Below are 22,173 nucleotides of genomic sequence, written 5' to 3' on the forward strand. Positions count from 1 at the left end.
CTTTGTAGTCGATCTAGTTTAGATCTAGCCTTAGGAATAGCGTACCCTGATCCCTTTTTAACAACGACCATGTGATCCTATTTATGTTCTTAGATTTTATTTAGTCGCTATTTTCCAACTCCCAAAGCTTGATAATCATAATCTGACTGATGACTAGTTAAAAGTTACCTTGAAGCGTAACGTTAAAAATAATACTATGAAAGCAAAATATGACATGTCCCAGCGGATGGGTAGTTAAGATTTATGTGCAATAAATATCGGGTGGAAACTCCGATAGAATTTCGATAGCCTCGGAAATCCAATTACTGTTCAGTGCTACTAATATCTTTCTAAGCATATAATTTATTAATATGTACGAAATGCTAGGTTTTTACTTAAAACATCTAAAATCTAAAATTTGTACTTTTTTCTAAAATGTAATTGTATTAACCAATAATTTATGCTTTGTCAAAAATTAGAATTACTTACGTTCATTGTTATAAATATAAAAAAATATATTATATTGTATGACACAATGGCAATATTTTATGAAGTCATTGGGGACTTATAGTAATTATATTATAAGCACTGACCAAATGCAAAAAATAACGATAACACTAATTTAATGTCACGCACTATATTTGAACTAAAAAAACAGCTTAAAATTATTAAACTTAACTTTTTTTTAACAAATACCAATTAGATTATATTAGATAACTTCAACTTAAAAGTGCGCAAAATTAAATTTAGTCATATACTGCAGGTTTTTTGAAAAGCAAAGCACGCTCCGCGGGTAAATGTGCGGACTTCTGGCGAGCTGAAAAGAGATTTCGTTTCTGGATCAGGCACACGGTGAAGACGCAGTGGTTTTATTGGTTCGTCATCGTCCTGGTGCTCTTCAACACAATATGCGTAGCCGTTGAGCATTATAGACAACCTAAGTGGCTTACTTCATTTTTATGTCAGTATAACATATTCACTTGCAGTTTCTGAAATGTTGATCGAAATCAAATTAACTAATTTTGCTTGTATATAAATAGATTGGTCGATGATATCGAATGATAACATAGCAACCAATGAGAGTTCAGATCAAAGCCAAATTAGTAAATCTGACTTTTGTCAACGTATCAGAAACTTGAGTACAATGATTAGATATTAAATTTGTTTTAAAATACAATTTATTGGTGATTATTTTTCAGACTATGCCGAATTTGTGTTCTTGGGGTTATTCATGATGGAGATGTGGGTGAAAATGTATGCCCTCGGGCCTCGCATTTACTTTGAATCATCTTTCAACCGCTTCGACTGTGTTGTCATATCTGGCTCCATTTTCGAAGTGGTATGGTCAGAAGTAAAAGGTGGCTCTTTCGGTCTCTCTGTCCTTAGGGCTCTGAGACTATTGAGGATATTTAAGGTTTGCTATTAAATGTTCTAATGACATATATATATATAAAAGGCATTTCATTGTTAGATAATAATAATCTTTGATTACAACAACAACATTTATTTTTTCAGGTTACAAAATATTGGTCGTCGCTACGCAATCTTGTGATATCTCTTCTAAACTCAATGAGATCTATTATCTCGTTGCTGTTCCTTCTATTCTTGTTCATTCTTATATTTGCTCTACTTGGAATGCAATTGTTCGGTGGGCAGTTTAACTTTGAGGAAGGCACTCCACCGACCAATTTCAACACATTTCCGATCGCGCTGCTTACTGTCTTCCAGGTAATTGTCATAGTATTATTAAACTATAAACTGACATTCAAAACAAACACATAATTATTCTAATTGATTTATTTTTGTTTAGATTTTAACAGGTGAAGATTGGAACGAAGTAATGTATGATGGAATACAATCTCAGGGTGGTATACAGAGAGGCATGATCTACTCGCTATATTTTGTCATTCTTGTGTTGTTCGGGAACTATACTCTTCTGAACGTGTTTCTTGCCATCGCCGTGGACAACTTGGCTAACGCTCAGGTACTCAAATACAGATATAAAATACAACAGAGTTGCTTTGGTAAATCAATACGTATTTTATAAAATGCTTACTTAATAATATTAAATTCTATTAATTTAAATCAAATCATAAACTCCGTGAATTGATTGACCAAAGCAAAATCTGTTATGACCATATAATTGTGAACTCTATTGAATGTTGTGTGTCATCATCAGAGCTCATTTGTATATTTGACGCTGCTTTACGTGTAAAAGCCAATTTTTATTTACAGGAATTAACAGCAGCTGAAGAAGAGCAGGTCGAAGAAGACAAACAAGCAGTAAGTCATCAGTCTTATTATTTAACCCTATAAAATTAATATGTTTAGCAATAGTTATTATAACAATAACTTCAGATGTTGTACCCTACAAAGGTAGTTATGAAACTGTACATTATAAAGTTCTATTACATACAACATCATCTTTTTCGACAAAATAGGAGTTGGAGAAAGAGATGGGTGCTTTACACGCGATGGATGGATCACCGTCTCTTAACGTTAGTCAATCTCCAACAAGTAGGAAGGTAAAGCAGAGCTAAGCCGTGCTTGAACTTCAATGGTTGTGGTAGCTTACAATATTGTTGACCAGTTGAAAACTCATATTTTCATATTGATATTATTTTTCTACCAATCAAAGGTAGTAAAAATCATTTTAGTAGCCAAGTATCATAAAGCTAGTTCATCAACCTGGTGATAGTTCAGCAATATTATAAGTTTAGTCGTCGATGGATCAATGTTGCTTCTGTGAGCCGAATGTCGAAAGGTCGAATGTTTATTTGAATTCGAACGTTTTCTCTATAGATGCCAGAATTTAATTTCTAGGAAGTAATTGTCTCGTCAATGTTTTGAGTTCTCGGTTTAACACCGAACAAGCTAAATTTTAATGATTTTATACTTTTGCTTTTTTTATTAATTGGATTACACGACTGTTTGTATTACATAATACTTCAATTTTATAGCAATGCATGTTTGATATGCAATCAAAATTTGTGTACTTTCTTCGTGTTATTGAATTAAGATGTCTTGTATTGAAATGTTATAACTAGTAACAACAGTAATATATTTAAATGTTTAAGATATAAATATTTTGGAAAATTTATCCAATCATTTGCCAAGTTTTAATGCAGTTGTAATGTTTTAGAATAAAAAGAAGGAAGAGGCCAAAAAAGATGAAGAAGAGATACCAGATGGACCAAAACCAATGCTGCCATATTCGTCCATGTTTATTTTGTCACCTACTAATCCGTAAGTTGAAGAAAATATTATAATAAAAAAAATCTTACAATGGTAATGGTATATATATTTTACAACTATTTATAACTTACCTTTTTGTTACAGCATTAGACGCGGCGCACACTGGATTGTAAATTTAAGATATTTTGATTTTTTTATTATGGTAGTAATTTGCATGAGTTCTGTGGCTTTGGCAGCTGAAGACCCCGTAGTCGAAGAAAGTAATAGGTAACGTGTTTTGTTATATAGATACGAAAGTTTATTAATTTAAAATATATATTTTTTATTTTTATAAAACAATAATGTAATTTTTAAAAATATTTTACTAAGTCAATAACCCTTAAATTTAAGAATTATACAAAAAAGTTTGGGATAACAAAAGGGTCTGTTTATATACACACACTTTCTTCGATGGGACGAGAATTGTAATAAAATAAAATATTTTCTTTATCAGAAATAAAGTATTAAATTACTTCGACTACGCGTTCACTGGAGTCTTCACTGTGGAGATGTTGCTAAAGATAGTCGATCTCGGCATCTTGTTTCACCCGGGCGCGTATTTGCGCGATCTCTGGAACATTATGGACGCCGCGGTCGTCATCTGCGCCCTCGTCAGCTTCGGTTTTGAGATCGGGTATTATGATTTTTGCCTAATCTACTTTTAATTCATCGTTAAGCATTTTTATTTCTTAGTTTAATCTAATTAATGTCTGTTCTTTTTCAGAGGTGTGAAGAAAGGGGCGGGACAAAATTTGTCCACAATTAAGTCGTTACGAGTGTTAAGAGTGCTCAGACCTTTAAAAACTATTAAGCGTGTCCCAAAATTAAAAGCAGTGTTTGACTGTGTTGTGAACTCTTTGAAAAATGTCATAAACATTCTCATAGTGTACATATTGTTTCAATTCATATTCGCTGTAATCGCAGTGCAACTTTTTAATGGTAAATTTTTTTACTGCAACGATATCAGTAAGAATACTTTTGAAGACTGCCAGTAAGTATCATTTTATTGAGAATTTGCTTAAATTAATATTTTTTTATGTGTGATAAAAATATATATTAGCATCGACTGGAAACGAAAAAGTTAGATTTAAATAATTGCAAAACGTGAGGGCGCTGCAGGCAGAGTCAATAGTAAACGCTCCACATAAAATAACTTTTTAAAATGATATCATTGCGTATTAGTAATTTTTGTCGTGTTAATTTTATATGAAATTCATTCGTTATAACGTTGTCCAAACATACATACGACGTGACGAAGACTTAAAAAAATCAAAAACTGGTAATCAAATCTCTATGTGACCTTCCTTAAAATATAGAAACAAACATTTAAACCACACGTGTAAACGAAGTGTAAAATGAAGTGAAAATATTGAATTAATGGTTATAATTGAAACTATTAAAAATAGTGATAATAAAAGTGAAGATAGAGTGTTGCCATATAAAGAAGTTAAATTCTACCATTAAACATTTTTCCTATATTTTGTAATATCAAATTATAACAGATAAGATATGGAAAACCAGATGCAATATTTACTGGAAAAAATTTAAGAACAAATGAATAAGCAAACAATATCAATTACGGAGGCGGTTACTCGAAATATTACATAGCAAATGGGGACAAAGTTCAAAATGCTAGAGGAACAAAACCAGCATGTTCAAGCAGAAGTTTCGGAACTAAAAGAAAAAATTAAAGGATTAGAGTTACAGAAGAAAAAGAACAATTTATTATTTTTTGGAATAAAAGAGGGCACCGCAAAAGAATCAAATATAGTAAAAATTATGAAAGAAATAATCAACACTCACCTGTCACTGGATATCCAGGAATATGAAATCGATAAAGCTCATGTATCGAACAAAAAACAAGTAACGGACTTCGACCTATACTTATTTCCTTCACCTGCAAATGGAGACGAAACAAAATCCTTAAAAACAAAAATAAATAAGTAAGTCTCTATTGCCAAAACTCGAAGAAGAAAGGAACAAAGGCAATATTGCCTACCTGCGAGGAGATAAACTTATAGTCAAGAAACCATTGGATGCCCAAAATAATGAGAACAGGAAAAGAGAATCATCCTTCTCATCTAATCAGAAGCAACTAGCCGCCTCAGCAGGTCCAAAAAAAATTGCTGCAAAGAACGCTTTCGAGCTTATGACTCGTCCTAGAAGCAACTCACCCAAAGAAAAGATTAATAATTAGCAATGAAAACCTGCCAGCAACCGGAAAAAACGACAACGATAAGTCCACAAACTCACAACCAATAAACCAAACAAAAACTCACCTAATCCGGCTGTTCCCCGTGGGGGAAAGAGACCATAACCCTTAAGCTAGCATAAAAACCCAAAATGAAACTCTAAAAATTGGCACATTTAACGTTAGATCATTAGGGTCAGAGATAAGATACATAGAATTAATGTATCCACTACAAAATATAGAAATAAACATACTCGGTATAGAAGAAGTCCGGAAAATGGGATGCAATATTGAAGAACATGAGGAAGGAAAAAAACATAAGAGAAACATAATAAATTTCACAGGCCTTTCAGACTTTGATAATAATACTGATAGTAATACTACAAATGGAATACGATCATGAAAGTTTATCAATAATACAAGCGTACGCTCCCACAGAAAATTAATCAGAAGAAGCAATTACCTCATGTTACAAAACCTTGGAAATTGTTTTTAACCTGGTTGGAGCACACGTCCTTCTGATTGGAGATTTTAACGCTTGGGTAGGACTAGCAAATATAAATGACAGCTTAGTCATGGGAAAATTTGTCTATTGAATTCGAAGTGAAAAGCTAGTGCAATATGCCTTAGAGAACATAAATTGATGAACATCAACCGTTAGAACAACCTGGCTTCCGTTCGGGCTTTTCCACAACACGTTAACGCTTAACCACATACACGTTATTCAACAAGTTATAGAAAAACACAAAGAGTTCAACAAACCATTATATATAGCTTTCATCGATTACGTTAAAGCTATTGATACGATATCTCATAATGAAAAAAATAGTCTATATGGGAAGCCCTTTTTTTTTTTTTGTTTAACGAGGAGGAAATGCATTTACGCATGCCGCCCGGTCGGGGGACCGGGACGGGTATGTGGGACTCAACCGGGAACTAATGCCCCGTGCCAGGGCACGCTAGTGCTAATGCCCTGTCCTACCCACTAAAACCATCCTCGGGTTTCCACCATGCCGCCGAGTGGTGAGGCCACGGGATCGCCAAGGGCATATATATGGGAAGCCCTGGATCACTGCAAAATTCAAGAAAAATGCATAAAGTTATTAAAGAACATCTACAAAGGAAGCACCAGCAGAGTAAAACTGGAAAAAAGAGGAACAAATATACCAATCTGTCACGGAGTAAGTCAAGGAGATCCTCTTTCACCCAAACTTTTTATAGATGTATTGCAGCTTATCTTCGAGAATTTGTGCTGGTCAGCAAACGGAATTAGAGTAAATGGGAGGAGGCCAAAGCACTTAAGATTCGCTGACGACGTTGTCTTTTTCGCCGAAACAAGTGACAAACTAGACGTAATGATAAGCACACTGAGAGAAGAAAGCGAAAAAGTTGGACTCATAATGAACTCATAATGAACCAAGATAAAACCAAGCTAATGACAAGGTGGACCCATGAAATAATACTAGAAACAGGAAAAATTAGAGAGTAAAAACAAAAAATAGAAAATTATGGAGTAAGCTAGAGGAGGCCTTTACCCAGCGTGGGGTTCCAATAATAGCGTAGTAATAGTTATTTAGTTATAAAAGAAAATGTTATTTAAGTTGGTAATATTATAATTGCAAATTTATTTACTAAAAAGAATTAGATAGTAGGTAGGTTTAGCCTACCAAATTTGGGTTGTGACTATTTAAAAAAAATATGGATAGGTAAATTTGATTTCGTATTGTATTTGCAGTTTATTTGTAACAAGTATAACAGCCATCGCTTTATATTTGAATATTTAAAAAAAAAAATCTTGTAGAACAAGGTACTGTTTTATACCAGCACCATGAAAAAGTATAATGAAGAAAATATATAGGATATTATATAATATTAAAAAAACTCAATCAAAAGCTGTATCCCCAAACTAAAGCTCTTCATATATTTTAGTTTTCGTTATATTATATTGTTTTTGTTTTCCACAGAGGATCATATTTCTTTTACGAACCAAACAGCCTCCTGCCGAGAGTGAGCAAGCGTCAGTGGACGACTCAATCCTTCCACTACGACAATGTCGCCTCCGCTATGCTCACACTTTTTGCGGTGCAGACGGGAGAGGGCTGGCCTCAGTAAGACATTTAGTTTTATTAATAATCACATGCACAATGTAACAAAGTTGGGAACGCATAAAGAATTTGCAATGCCTTTACTAGTAACTTATTGACCTTTTGATCATTTTTTTTTCTATACTCCATTGATTGGCGGAATCTGTTAAACGTAAATGAATTATTATATTTTTCACAAAAACAGAGTTAGAAAATTGCAATTGTTCCTTTCTTTTGAAAGCAAGTTATTCCACCTTCTTTTTTCTGTAAACTCGGCTAACGTTAATTTAATATTTCGGCGACTTATATAATAAAGTTTCAAATGTGAATAGAAATTTTTACAAATTAATAGTGATATTTTTTCTTCTTTACAGAGTATTACAAAATTCAATGGCTGCCACCTACGAGGACCGGGGACCGATACAAAATTTTCGAATAGAAATGTCCATATTTTATATAGTTTACTTCGTGGTATTTCCTTTCTTCTTTGTTAATATATTCGTAGCTTTGATTATTATAACATTTCAAGAGCAGGGTGAAGCTGAGTTACAAGACGGTGAAATTGATAAGAATCAGGTAAAATAACATAGACCAAAGAGGTTATGCTGATTTCATGCGAAATCAATGATATAATACCTTTTTTATCTTCTAGAAATCATGTATAGACTTCACGATAGAAGCACGTCCTCTAGAGAGGTATATGCCAAGTAAAAGGGGAAGTCTTAAGTACAAAGTGTGGAGAATAGTAGTCTCTACGCCTTTTGAGTACTTCATCATGGCACTCATTGTGCTAAATACGTTATTGCTCATGATGAAGGTATGTATCAAAACTTTTATTCAACGTATTACAATGCAATAATGCGAACAAACATAAATTTAAACACTTGATAATGATAATATCAAACGAATTAACATAACAGAAAAGCACCGTAAATGTGCAAAGTAGAAGTCGATCACTATTATCAAGTAGAAAAAAAATACAGTTGAGAAAACCACACGGCACATATTATAAAGAATTAGACTAGTCGCCCAACGTCCGATCTTCACGACGGCATGCACCGAATCCAATTGAAGTTAATGTTGTCCTAAATATATGTGTCTTCTATGTCTTCCAAACCTGCGCTACTGTTAGAGTTAACACAATTTTATAACTAACAAAACTTCTTATGTATGGGTATAACTTAGGAGACGATATTTACTCTAAATATATACCGCAAAATTTATTTTACATATGTACGTGTTTATAATTGGCTTTAATTAGTACTGCCAAGTAACGCTTACACATTACTCACACAAACACTACACAAAATTTTATATAATTATATCGGCGTCAGTGTACACAGCAATGGAATGCGCCGTTTATTAACCTGAGCCTATTCCATCAAGTGTAACGTCAACAAAATTTTTGTTGTTTATTTGTGTTTTATGTTGTGTATTCCTTTCCCCTGCTTGCTACTCATTAATATTTATGTATAAGTGTTTTTGCACGATACGCCTACCTGTCCTGCACATGTTCGGCACAAAACTAACACGTTTATTTAATGTCCGTGCTTGTGAATGCACACATCTCTGAGATCAGGTCAGGCATGAAGCCGTCCATGTTGTTCGTGTTGCATGATTCTACTAACGTCCTATTCTTGTCTTATGTGTGAAAGATTTGCATGATTGGTAGAAAGGCCTTCCGCCGAGCAAAAGTATTGGTGGCTTCAAGCTGCTTTACGTACATGTAACTTTTTATATCAAGAATCACGGGTGTACGACATAATATTGTAAAAGTTTAATCAAATATAAAAACATCGTTATCACCGATTCCACATATTAAACCCTCAGTACTTTTTTTAATTTCCTTCCTTTCACTATTTAAATATTAGTCACATCTTGATTATTTTGCCTTATTTTATAAACATATTAATTTTTAAGGTAGAAAGTAGAATTATATAACCAAATCACATTTTTCGTTTAACATTTGATTATTTTCTTCCCTAGTTCTTAACATTTAAGTATTATTGTTTATTTTGAAATGTAATCTATCTATATTATAAAACTATTAACAACATTATAACAAATGCATTCCGTACATCACTGTTCTTACTATAATATCTTATCTCGAAATCAGTAGTACGCATCAAATAACAAATAAATATTTTCATTGCCATGGGTTTATCTGACACGTCATCACATAATGGCAGTACTATAATCAAAATGACCTCTACGCGGATATCCTCAAGTATTCGAATATGGGGTTTACTGGAATGTTTTCTGTGGAAACGGTGTTGAAAATCATCGCTTACGGTGTCAAAGTAAGTACACAACAAACACAGTTAAAACTGACACTTATTAAAGTTTGACGAATAGAGGATAGGATAAAGAAAAATGTAACAAATGTACTCTTTCTGCTAATAACATACTGTTTTGTATATTTTCATGACTTTATGGGATTATTTCTAGCCAAGTAAATATTAACCCTTTCCATGTATTCCCTACTGGTTTCTCTCTGATATTAATGTTCTGTGCCAGTTTAAAATTTCATTTGCATTTATTTGTAAAGCATGGCCTCTATATTCTGTTGCATGCGGCACATACGTGTACAAACACAACTAACAAAAAACTCAAAATAATCGTTCCAAACAATGCTTGCCGTGTCTTACAAGCCGATGTAATAATGTTCAGGTAAGTTGAGGGTTTCTTTAGCTTCTTTGCCGCCTTATCTTCACCTGGATCAAATGGGTTAGTATTATTCGTTTCTAGTATAACTTTCACTTGTAATTAAATATTTAAAATGTACTAACAATAAATGTTGTCTGTGACTGCTTGTCGCATGTACAGTGGCCTCTGCATGAAGCACGTGCACTATTCACAAAATAACTTGAACAATACAATTTAACACACTGAAATATTGGTTCTAAGTGAAGAAGCCAAAACAGACACAGTAACACGTACGTTCCTTAATAAACAATACAATTGTTATTGTTTATTTTTATTTTTTTAATATAGCGGTTAGTGACTAAGTAATGTTTTTTTTTTTTTGTAAAAAAGCAAAGTGCTTTAGCTCAATTTCGACTTATATTATATATAGGTTTGTTAGAAAATTTAAAATTGTTATGTAAGTTTTCGTTAATCTAAGAATTGATGATCTTACCTCTCAAAATATTGGTCTTGGTTTTGTGTTAGTTTCACGAGGCTCCACCACTACTCATGGACGTGTTAACAGTCATGAACATAGTATTTACGTTCTTCTTTCTACTCGAGACAGTTTTGAAGTTAATTGCCTTCGGATGTACGGTAAGAATTACTCCCTTATTGAATTAAAATTACTATAATTAGTTAATAATTATAACGTCTGCGGATCAACGACCAGTTTCATTAAAATTGGTTTTCATCCGTTTTCAAATTTATATATTATTATGATACTGAAGATTCTCTATGGATATGCTTAAAACGTTCTTAGGATTCCAAAATATTTGGAGTAATGTTCGATGTCATTGAGTAAGTTTTTAGCTCGTCTGAGAAACTTCATTAATCATTACTTAAAGGTACGCATCATTGAACAAAACATCCCTAATTTTAGATATTTTTAATATTCAATATTGACTTGAATATATTTAAAGCTAGTAAATTTTTTATAGAAAATTTATGACATGCCGCTTATTTATTGACAATAATTTTTAATAGATTTTTTATATCACTTAATTATTAATTTTAGACTTATAGGCAAAAAAATGTAGAACTATTTTAGATATAAATAAATGAAAAAGAGAGATATCCTGATTCCTATCCTTATTTTTTTCCTTTTGCAAACCGTCTAGGTATGGAAAGCGTACATTTGTATATAAGTAGTACGATAATTTATTTCTACTTTAATACTTGTCCATAAGAAACTTAATTTTGGATTTATATATATTATTATTATATTCAACTACCAATGACTAGTATTTTATCATTTAAAGGGTAGAAAATAATCATTATCTTATATTTGCAGAATTTTTTCAAAGATCCTTGGAATACGTTCGATTTCATAACGGTCATTGGAAGTATTATTGACGCACTTATAATGGAATTTGGCGTGAGTATAATTTATGTTGTTATGTTCTTCTAAATGTGACTAAAAGTATGACGTTTTAGCAATTTGTATTAACAAATATTAAAACTTCTTCAAAAAATTGTGCAACTGTATTTGTTATATCTTAATAAATGCCAAGGTATATGATTACAGAACGACCTTGCTGAAAACTGTGCTGACATATCCTGTCAGCAGGTAAAGAATTATCACTTTGATTGCTAGGAAACTTAGAAGTTTTTGTAAACAATTCTTGGTGGTTTAGAATTTGTTTAAGAATCTAATTGATATTTAGTAGTGCTAGAAGATTACTGACATTTTCGTCTATAGAAGTTTTATAGCTTTTAAAATAGGAATCGTGTGCTAGGTGTGTTTTTAAATCTTAGATTTGAAATTTTGTGGAATTGATGTTTCTTGTTTTAAGAGTATAGACCGTATTTAATTTGCTAGAATTTAAAATTAGTTGTGTTATCTAACTCAAATGATAGATCATCTTTGTATATTAGTTTTATTATAGATTTCTTACTAATTGTGTCGTCGTCGATTACTTACCCTAATGTTTATATTATCATGACAAACACTGTCGCTAGATATTCCAGTACGCTAGAAAGTTCATAACATGGTCCTGGTCGTCTTTAGGGCCTATTTAGTTCATTTGCTTCACCAGCTTTACTTTTGTTACTTTCAACTGATGCAATTTACTATGTCTTTTTGGTAACGCTAACTCTATTTATACTAATTTTGCTATATCGTGTACTTTTATTTATTATCCTTTTCTTTAGTTAAAAAAATTAAATCAATCAAGGACATAGTGATTTCGTTTAATTATTTAAAATTTTATGCTTTATAAGATAACTATGACAAAGTATATACTTGCGACCAAAAATAATGAAGTTTTTTACCTAACCTAATCCTTGCTTTCATTTTGTAACAGATAGGTTTAAATATTTACAGTATATGTAGTAAATACGATGTAAATTCTCGAATAGTAGGTAGTGGTTTTTTTCGTATTAAGCAAAGTTTTAAGTTCAGTTTATATTATTATGTTTTATATTATTTCTGCTTAAATAAATCATTGGCTACCAAAACACTTTTTAACCCTCGATTATATATATTTTCTTCATAAAATATTATCGTTTTGAGATAGACTGTAAAAGAAAATATTTCTAAATCGTTTCGATATGCATGGAATATAACATATATTCCTAAATTTCCAGGAGAACACATTCAACGTAGGTTTCCTTCGCCTGTTTCGAGCCGCGCGACTGATCAAGCTGCTTCGACAGGGTTATACTATTCGAATACTTCTGTGGACGTTCGTGCAGAGTTTTAAAGCCTTACCCTATGTGTGCCTTCTCATCGCGATGCTATTCTTTATCTACGCCATTATCGGGATGCAGGTCTGATACATAACCTATTAATTCGTTATATAAATTAACACTAGTAAAATCTAAGAGACAATATATTTCCATCTTTTTTGGAAAATGAGGACCTTACTATTTGTGCTACTATACTGTACTTGTGTGTAATATTTTCCAAAAATGTTAATTAAATGTAAATTTCTCTAACAGGTGTTTGGCAATATAGAATTAGCAGCAGAATCTGATATGAATAGACACAATAATTTTCGAAGCTTTATTCAAGCGTTAATGTTATTATTTAGGTAAGCGAAAATTTATTTAAAAAATACATCGGCGTCTTTTCTTTCACATCTCGCAAGACTTAAATTTAATATTATATATCTAACTATACTGAAATTATAATAATTTATTTTTACATTTAGGTGTGCTACAGGGGAGTCGTGGCCAAACATTATGTTAGCATGTCTAAAGCCGGCCAAATGCGACAGGGAAGCCGATAAACCCCCAAACGAATTCTGTGGTAGCACCTTAGCATATGCATATTTTGTGTCTTTCATATTTTTCTGCTCTTTTCTCGTAAGTATTTTATAAAAGTAAATATTTTATTATGAAATATAAAAACTTCTTTCCAAACTTTTCTTCTCATACAGATGTTAAATTTATTCGTTGCTGTTATCATGGATAATTTTGACTATTTAACGAGAGACTCGTCCATTCTCGGAGCCCATCACTTAGACGAATTTGTCAGAATTTGGGCTGAGTATGATCCAAATGCAACGTAAGTATAAAGTGCATCATGAATGTAATTTATAGAAGAACAGAAAGTAATTCACATTTTATTTCAGAGGGAAAATTCATTACACGGAAATGTACGATATGTTAAAAAATATGGATCCGCCTTTAGGTTTTGGCAACAAGTGCCCGAACAGACTAGCGTACAAAAAATTAATTAGAATGAATATGCCACTAGATGATGAAGGGAAAGTGAATTTCACAACTACACTTTTTGCCTTAATCCGAGAAAACCTCAGCATAAAAATGAGATCTGGTAAAAATAAAGGAAAATAACTTTTAGTACACAATAAAAAACGATGGTAGGATAAAATATATCTGTGTATAACCTATTATTGTTTTTAGCTGAAGAAATGGACCAAGCCGATGAAGAACTTAGGGAAACGATAACCCACATTTGGCCACTTCAAGCTAAGAAAATGCTAGATTTGCTGGTGCCTCGAAAAGATGTTCTAAATATAGGAAAGTTAACGGTTGGAAAAATCTATACAGGACTTCTTATCCTAGAGAGCTGGAGATCGACTAGGTTTGGCAAGAACAAACCAGAGGGCGTTCCGGTAAGTCATCTTAAATAATTAGAAACTATGCACTCTCATCGTCTAATTTTCCTTCCACGTGATTTCTTAATCAGATGTCTAAACAGAGTTTAAATTATTTAGGCGTAGTTCAACTGAAGCCAAAGTATAAGTGTGTGGCTAAAGTGAAATGTATGTTTCTGCACAGTTTTAGTAACTTTGAGCCAATTGTAAAAGTTTCGTCGTTAGGTTTATTAACTACACGATTTAAACGTAGTGTTTGTTGATGGACCCTTAAACTCCCTATGTTTAGATTTATAAAATACACTTTATAGTTAGCTAATTATAGATTGTTGTGTTTTCGTCTCGTGGATGTATTGTTGTGTATATTGAGATGAAATCAGCTTAAATACTACCTTAACAACTATTTGGTGACGAACTCTTTGGAACGATATCAACTTTTGAAGTAAAGAACTACAACAATACAACGTCACATTAGTTGAAATCGACTCTTGATGAGTCGACTACATTGGTGGTTTACTTTTCAGGCATTCAGCGAGAATAGCCCTACGGCCAATCAGCCGGTAGTATTTAATGTTTTAAGGAACGAAACTTTGACTACCTTTTTCTTGCACTATTTTAGATCATTTATTTATGCATTTGTTTTTACATAAATTTTTCCGCATCGTGTTTGAAAAAAAATAAAAAATACATAATCATAAACGCAAAAAAATAGCGACCGAATTAACACGATGGTCCGTAAAAACATTTCATAGAGCGATTGAAAGAATTAGAAATTTAGCATTTTAAAATGATTTAGCTTTAGATTATAACGCACATCATTTTGGTAGCGTGGACAAAATTGTGATTAACTAAAAAAAAAGCACATATTTGTCCAAATGTTAGGCCTTAGTAAACCACAATAAATTATTTGTGACCTGTCCTATAGTTGCAAAATTCGTAAATAGAATGTAGGCGAATATGTTTGTGTTGAGATTTTTTTAGGAATCGTAGAACTAGAAGTGTGTCTTTCCGTAGATTAATTATCGTTTTCCCCACTAGTGCCGTCTGTTTTTAAATTATCGTTCGCTATTTTTATATTTATTGTATTTTTATTTTCCTACGGTTAATATGTACTTTTTATATTTATATTTCTTGGAACTGTGCATGATACTTTTGACTCTTTATGTCAAATCTATAAAATCAGTTTTTACTTTCTTCCATGACTATTTCACTTTTGTTTGAATAACATTTTGGCTCAATTACCTACTGTAACATATTAGAAGCCTGATGTGATGATTTTATTGTGATACAAATTTAATGCTTCCATGCTACGCTATTATTTGCCACAAACAATGACAAAATAATTATATTAACTGCAACATTTAAAAACGAAATTTACGCTTGCCTAAATGAAAGTAAAAAAAAATCTATATCTAATTTATGATATCAATGCGACCTACCAAGGATTGGCGATGCTGATTGGCAACATGCCTCTGGCTTCGAATTCTTGCACACTTAATTAAAACGCACTTCTATATACAAATATGCTTTTGTCATTTACAGCTCCTCGTAAAAACACAAACTTTCTTCGACGTCTATTTTACTGACAGAACATTCATCGAGGTCAATTTTAAACACTGTATTTACAAAAAGACTATGTTTAGGTTTCTTCTTCAGAAATTCATCTTCGCTGACACTAAAATTACATTCCATGTTCGACTTCATAACCATGACACATGGAACTTCACACTCGACAGAACACAAACAGAATTACGAACACCAATAAACGAACTCCAGCATGGATATGTAATGTATGGGAAGTTTGCGCATACTCATGTAGACTTTAGTGAATTATGTAAATAAAATGGTTGAGGTTTATAATGGTAAAGACAAAATACGGTAACATGAGATTGCGCAAGAGCTTGGGAAGAGTAGGGTGATATGGGGTGCGTGGTGCAGAAGGCGTCCTTGTTTAACTGCCTGCTGGATGCGGCGGCAGCCGGGCTGGGTCAAGGCTCGCGGACCGGCTCATTAAGTCACGAGGTACCCGGAATACCAGCTGATGGCCATCCTGAAGATCCACACAGTTTAGCTAATCTGGCTAAACGCTCTTCAAGAAAATCTTTCAAGTAAGTTGATTTAAATAATCCTTTAAACTAAGTATTACTGTAGAGTATTAAACAACAAGATCAACATTATTCACATCTCTTATGAATTAATATAGCAAAGTATAAAATTTAATCGAAAACAAAAACATTATTTTTTATAGAATTCACAAAACTTTAAAGATTTTTCACTTTTCTTACATTTGTTTTCTTTTGTTTCAGGAACAATAAAAAGGTGATTACTGTTGGTGAACATATTGACCCAATCATTATTGCCTTCATACAAACAGCGCAATGCTAGTTTTAAATGAACACGAGTATTTATTTGGCAAAATTAATTATGAATTATAATATTGGCAATAACTTTCTTAACATAAATATAAAGAATTCTGTAATGTTCTGGGTTAAAGTGTTCGATTGTCGTATTGTTGACAAATGGGTGTATCTTACTTACTAACTTATTAAATATTTCTTTGCCCTAGATAGTTGGTGTTGTAACATTGTTAGTCTCGCTGTTTCGATGTGTTGTCCTAATGAAGATACTGTAATCAATTATGTTCCACGTTTCATCGTTTAGCTTTATTAAATAATAATCCTTGTTTCTGTAGGTCTAAAGTATGGTAAATATACTTAGGGGCTTAGGCCCATTACACGTCTCCTTCTATAGATTATGTTGTACTGATAACTACTTTTGGTTTAACGTTCACAGGTTGTTGATGTTTAGGTAATTTTTTTCAATGTAATAACGCAGTTTTATTTGTAGAATATTGATGTTTGTATAACGAATGATATTGATTAGGTACAATATAGTGAATGATATATGTGTATTTTTTATCTACTAGGGATTATGATATATATAATAAAATGATATTAGACACAGCACTTTCATGAACGAAACACGAACACATTAACAATACTGTCATTTCCATACTTAAAACTAATAAACATAACAACTCTAAATCTATGTCATAAACGCATGGATATCTAAACACAATATCGCATGATATTAATAAATAGTTTTATTACTAGTATATCTAATTCTGATAATTCTGGTAAGTATTTAATGTGTTTTAATAGATCTGTATTGCACAAGCATAATTGCATGCACTGCAAACTGTATTTAGGCACACTAGATGTGCATCGGTGTTGTTTACTTAGACCATTTTGTAAATATGGGACAGTAAATGCATAAGTTTTGAAAAACGCGAAAATATTTTGAAAGGAGTCAAAGGAATGAATTTTAAATATTCTGCATGATTTAGGTCCTGGAGTTGCAAGATGTGGGATCACACCATGCTTCCATGGAATCTTTAGATGAAGCGAGGTTACAACCACCTCACACTTATCAAAACGGGCACCATGGAAGGTCATCTAGTTTAAGGTGAGAAACCTACCTATTAGTATTATTATATACACATGAATATGTATGACAATAGCCTATGAAATAGTATCTTACACGCAACTTTTACATCTACCAAGCTCTCTTTGAAACATCTTTTAAAATATAACGGTTTAACGGTAAAAAGGTTTGATGTTAATTGCAAACTGTAAACAGCAAATTCTTATTAACAAACAATGCTTCAAACTTTTATGTAATTTAATGAGGGTAAGTACTGTTAATCATTTTCACCGCTCCGGTCATCAATGATAATTTTGCCAGATTTCATCAGAATTTTATCCGCATCGAGCTCAACCAGCTCTTGATTATTGTATCATTTATAGTAAGAGAAAATACGACTTAACTACTTTTAACCACTTTATTTTACCTTTAAAGTTCTGGTAACAACTTCGCCGACATTCAAAATAAATATCAAAGATTAACTAATCCAGATCTCGACCAATGATTCAATTAAACATCAAGGTTGTGTCTTTACTCCTGTAGTTGGTTTAGGCAAAATGTTACTGTAATATATAGCATATTACAGTAACATACTTCATACGAATATAGTATAACATGATGTCGTCCTGATCGATTTCGGCTGCATATTATGATGCAAACGCGTGTGCTTAGTGCACTCTCTATTTCTTCATACGCATAATCCGATAAAACTGCAAATCCCAAACCACCTTTTAGTCCTAGATTTATTCAGACGTAGGTACAATGACTCTACGAGAATGTAAACACTCAATTTTCATACTACTACTGAGAATTTATCGACAGAAAACCCGACCAAAAATTAATTTACCGTACCTGGGAAGTTAAGGTCTTATAACCACTAGCCCATTTTACCATTATTACTTTGCCGAAAATAATTGACATTAGTCCATATTTATTTTGAAGAATGTTGGTATATATTTGAATTTATCGTCAACTGTTTTTTGGTAAAGTTATGTTTTTTTTTGTTTACTTTTTATTTTATTTTATAGTGTCATCGAAGAAGAAATTGATCTAGAAGATATCGTAGTGATAAGCGGTATGTTCAGATAATAATCTAAACGTGCATCCACTCCTATAATGCCTATATAAAATATTAACCAAACTAACATACCAATAAAAATAATATTTGCATGCATTAATATAAATTAACACACGATGCGAAAATATTGACTGATGTTTTTATTTATGTTAGAGGCGAGATTTTATGATTTTAAAATATTCGAATTAAAAATTAAGCAAACATCTTCAAATACGATACTTTTAATTTTCTTTATTTTTCGTTTAGTGTTTTTTTGATCACCTTTAACCTTTCCTGATAAGGTATTTAAAAAAAATATAACGTCAACAACGAATTATCATATTTGTTCGTCATATTTGGATTGGGGAATTGGCACATACGTAGTTGGTGTATATTGAAATGAGGACATAAACAAAGGTACAATGATAATTATAGTTTGGTTAAACTAATTAAATTTCAAAATCTTCCAGACGAAGTCCAAGTCCAAGACGAAGAGGTCACTACGGAGGCTACCACCACGAAATTGGCTTCTCCGACACAGTTAACAATGTTGTCGAAATAGTTAAGCATGAACATCAAAGACATGGTCGAACGCATAGAGCGCCTCACCACTACCACCCCCATGGTAGGTTATGTTCGTTTTATTAAGTAAGCTAAAATGCTAATGTTTATAGCGTAAGGTTCGATTGCAATAACACATTTAGGTAAATCTGCTGATATACTTTAATATTACATTTGCCATAAAATTCATTCTATGTTTTTGTTAGTCGTATGTTTTATTTATTTTCTTTTCATTTTATATCAGCATATTTACTTTCGGCTTAAAGCTATTGCAATTTAAAAACATTGGTAAAAATCATTCTTCTGAACATCACTGAACAGCCTTTGATAAGCTACTTTTTCGCCTTCCAATATTATACCCATTTTTTTCCATATAGTTTTCACGCATATTGTAACCTTAAGCATACAATTACCTTCCATTTAGATTTAGATTATGGAACTAAAACAGTTTTGCAAACATTTTTCTTCTCATGAAGGTACTCTGAAAGTTTTCTGAGAAGATGGGAACCTTAGCTTTAATGTAGTTGTAGAAGTTCATGTTCCGTAGATGTAGTCATAAGATTTTCAGTGAGCAAGCCATTGTGCTACATAATAACATAATAATAAGTTCGTAATTTAGATAAAAATTGTTTATCATAGTCGTATGAAGTATTCCACAAAGCCAGTTTTGTAAAAAAAGATTTTGTAGTTTAATTTTAGCTCGAAGTTTAATCTCATTCGTACGCTATTACAAATAAATACCTTAATCATATTGTTTGATACTTAATAAATAAGTTTATTAATTAATACGGATGAATGAGATCTTAGCTCTAAAATAATAATACCGAAAAATAAAAACCTAATTTGGCCATTATGTAAACGTTTGTAATAATATACAATTCGTAACTTATCAAAATTGTATTGCCTGCTGCATGTTAAAATTAATAAGTGTCAACTTTGGTTGCACAATGCTTCGATTGAGATTTAATATAACGCCTGGAGCGCATGAACCAAATTAACCTCGATTGAATCATGCAGCATGCAAATGCTTGACTATATATACATATATTTTTAATTTGTCTAAACCTTATTTTGTGTACATTCAAACTAGACTAAATTTTTGTACATTACACTGTACTTATTTTGTGTCCCTCAAACTTTATAACATTCGGACACACAACTACTCCAATTGGAGTAACAATCCAATCCTGTGTTATCCAACATCCACTCCCTCCATAACTTCAATACAAACTTTTAGAGTCACCTTTGTGAGAAATTAGGTCGGTAATCCGACGGGCATAGGGTAAAGCGTGGTGGAAGGTACATGAAGGTATTCCTGACAGCAGGGAAGGAGTGGAGGGCGCCGTACCCCACGACCAGCCTGAGCCAGCCCTCGCGATCGCCCAGCCCGCCACACCACACCTACGGTGAGATCCACTCGCCACACACACTGGACCACAACACCACACCTTACGATATACCAGTTTGCTTTATGCAATCGATGTCAATGTTAGAGACACTACTGAAAGTAAGGATAACACTGCTTTTTCGAACACAACTGTTATTTTCAGGCGTGGCTCTTACTAGTGTAACTTTTGTCATGGCCTATCACAATTCAGTCATACAAACTTTGCAAGGTAGGCACATCCACATACCCAGAAAAATTACTAAATATAAGTCCTTCACAGCGTTTATTATTACAAAAATGTATTTTTAATCCGATCCCGAAATTAAAATCCCTTTATCATAAATTTTTAAGCACCTATGAATTGTAAAGCAAAGGGTCCAAATTTTGATATTTTTATTCAACTTTAATTCATAAATCTAGAGGCCCTTTGCTCATTCAAGATTCGATTTGTTTAAAAACTTAATTTAATCGATGTCGTATGAAGCTATGCGCATGTAATACATGTGGGGGAAGCTTGCAAAAACCGCGGCGATATCCATAAGAAAATTGTTTGCACATCTGTTCGTTATTCTGGCTATATAATTTTCTCTAGTCTTATTTTACCTTTCTTTACTTCGTTCATCTAATTATATTACGCCTGTTCATCATATTCTTAACATGCTTTGCTCTGGCTGGCGGTCGTAATGCGGTTGGTTAGCCAGAAATATGAACGCTCAAATTATTCAAAAAGCAGTTTGGGCGTCAATAGGTGGTGACCGTGAGCGCGAACGAGACCGCGAATGGCGGGAGTGGCGCGAGCGGTCGTGGGAGCGAGAGGGAGGCAGGCGCGGTCGCGGCCGGCAGCTCCCCCCGACGCCTACTAAGCCGTCCACCTTACATGTAAAGCAACAACCACCATTCAACAGAATCAGCCACAGTCCCTCGCACGTAAGTAAATATGTACTTCACGTCGGATTTAACATGACCTATGTTTAATCTTTCGTAAAAGAGAGTTGATATGTGTTAATTTATTAACAAATGTTTTTCATTTTAAACTATCATGCAGAATATTCTGCGTTTTTTTCAACATATTGCTATTATAGAAAGCATTTTAGAGATAAAGAACTATAATTTATCTATACTATTATTTTCACATTTCCACAGTTATCTTTGAGGCACACAACTCGAGAACCGTTAGAGCCTCTTCATGACGAGTACGAGTACGGTCGAGAAGTTGAAAGACTGATACACAGAGACTATAGATCTAGAGAAAGGTGAGTCTCGATTTAAACTATATTTGATATACTTAGTATATTATTCCACGTAAAAAAACTCAATAAAATAGTAATGACGTTTATCATTCGTGTCTTCCTAAAAGTCTCAATGAAAGAGGGCATGAGTTCGGCAGGCGCGGATGGGGCTACGAATCGGATCGCGGCGGGCGGTCGTACGAGGCGCCGCTCAGCTACGAGGCAGCGCTGGCGTTGGGGCGCGGCGGTGGGGGAGCACGCGCGCTGCCGTCGCCCGCC

The 22,173-nt window shown here is 33.0% G+C and overlaps 1 protein-coding gene across 1 annotated transcript in view; it reads left to right on the forward strand.

Moving 5' to 3' along the window:
- LOC125073842 (voltage-dependent calcium channel type A subunit alpha-1) overlaps positions 1 to 22,173 on the forward strand; it is a 47,237-nt gene that overhangs the window by 20,487 nt on the left and 4,577 nt on the right. The window contains 30 exon segments of the mRNA XM_047684942.1: positions 743 to 940; positions 1,179 to 1,393; positions 1,495 to 1,707; positions 1,790 to 1,963; positions 2,215 to 2,262; positions 2,421 to 2,504; positions 3,122 to 3,225; positions 3,319 to 3,441; positions 3,668 to 3,847; positions 3,938 to 4,204; positions 7,369 to 7,512; positions 7,863 to 8,064; positions 8,141 to 8,305; positions 9,678 to 9,788; positions 11,468 to 11,551; positions 11,702 to 11,743; positions 12,763 to 12,945; positions 13,117 to 13,208; positions 13,329 to 13,482; positions 13,557 to 13,684; positions 13,752 to 13,954; positions 14,044 to 14,255; positions 16,176 to 16,345; positions 16,544 to 16,556; positions 17,584 to 17,702; positions 19,188 to 19,342; positions 20,604 to 20,684; positions 21,399 to 21,592; positions 21,809 to 21,918; positions 22,023 to 22,173. Of these exon segments, the coding sequence (XP_047540898.1) occupies positions 743 to 940; positions 1,179 to 1,393; positions 1,495 to 1,707; positions 1,790 to 1,963; positions 2,215 to 2,262; positions 2,421 to 2,504; positions 3,122 to 3,225; positions 3,319 to 3,441; positions 3,668 to 3,847; positions 3,938 to 4,204; positions 7,369 to 7,512; positions 7,863 to 8,064; positions 8,141 to 8,305; positions 9,678 to 9,788; positions 11,468 to 11,551; positions 11,702 to 11,743; positions 12,763 to 12,945; positions 13,117 to 13,208; positions 13,329 to 13,482; positions 13,557 to 13,684; positions 13,752 to 13,954; positions 14,044 to 14,255; positions 16,176 to 16,345; positions 16,544 to 16,556; positions 17,584 to 17,702; positions 19,188 to 19,342; positions 20,604 to 20,684; positions 21,399 to 21,592; positions 21,809 to 21,918; positions 22,023 to 22,173 (4,319 nt within the window).

This window comes from Vanessa atalanta, chromosome 2 (genome assembly GCF_905147765.1).
Source record: "Vanessa atalanta chromosome 2, ilVanAtal1.2, whole genome shotgun sequence".
In the NCBI taxonomy this organism is placed as follows: Eukaryota; Metazoa; Arthropoda; class Insecta; order Lepidoptera; family Nymphalidae; genus Vanessa; species Vanessa atalanta.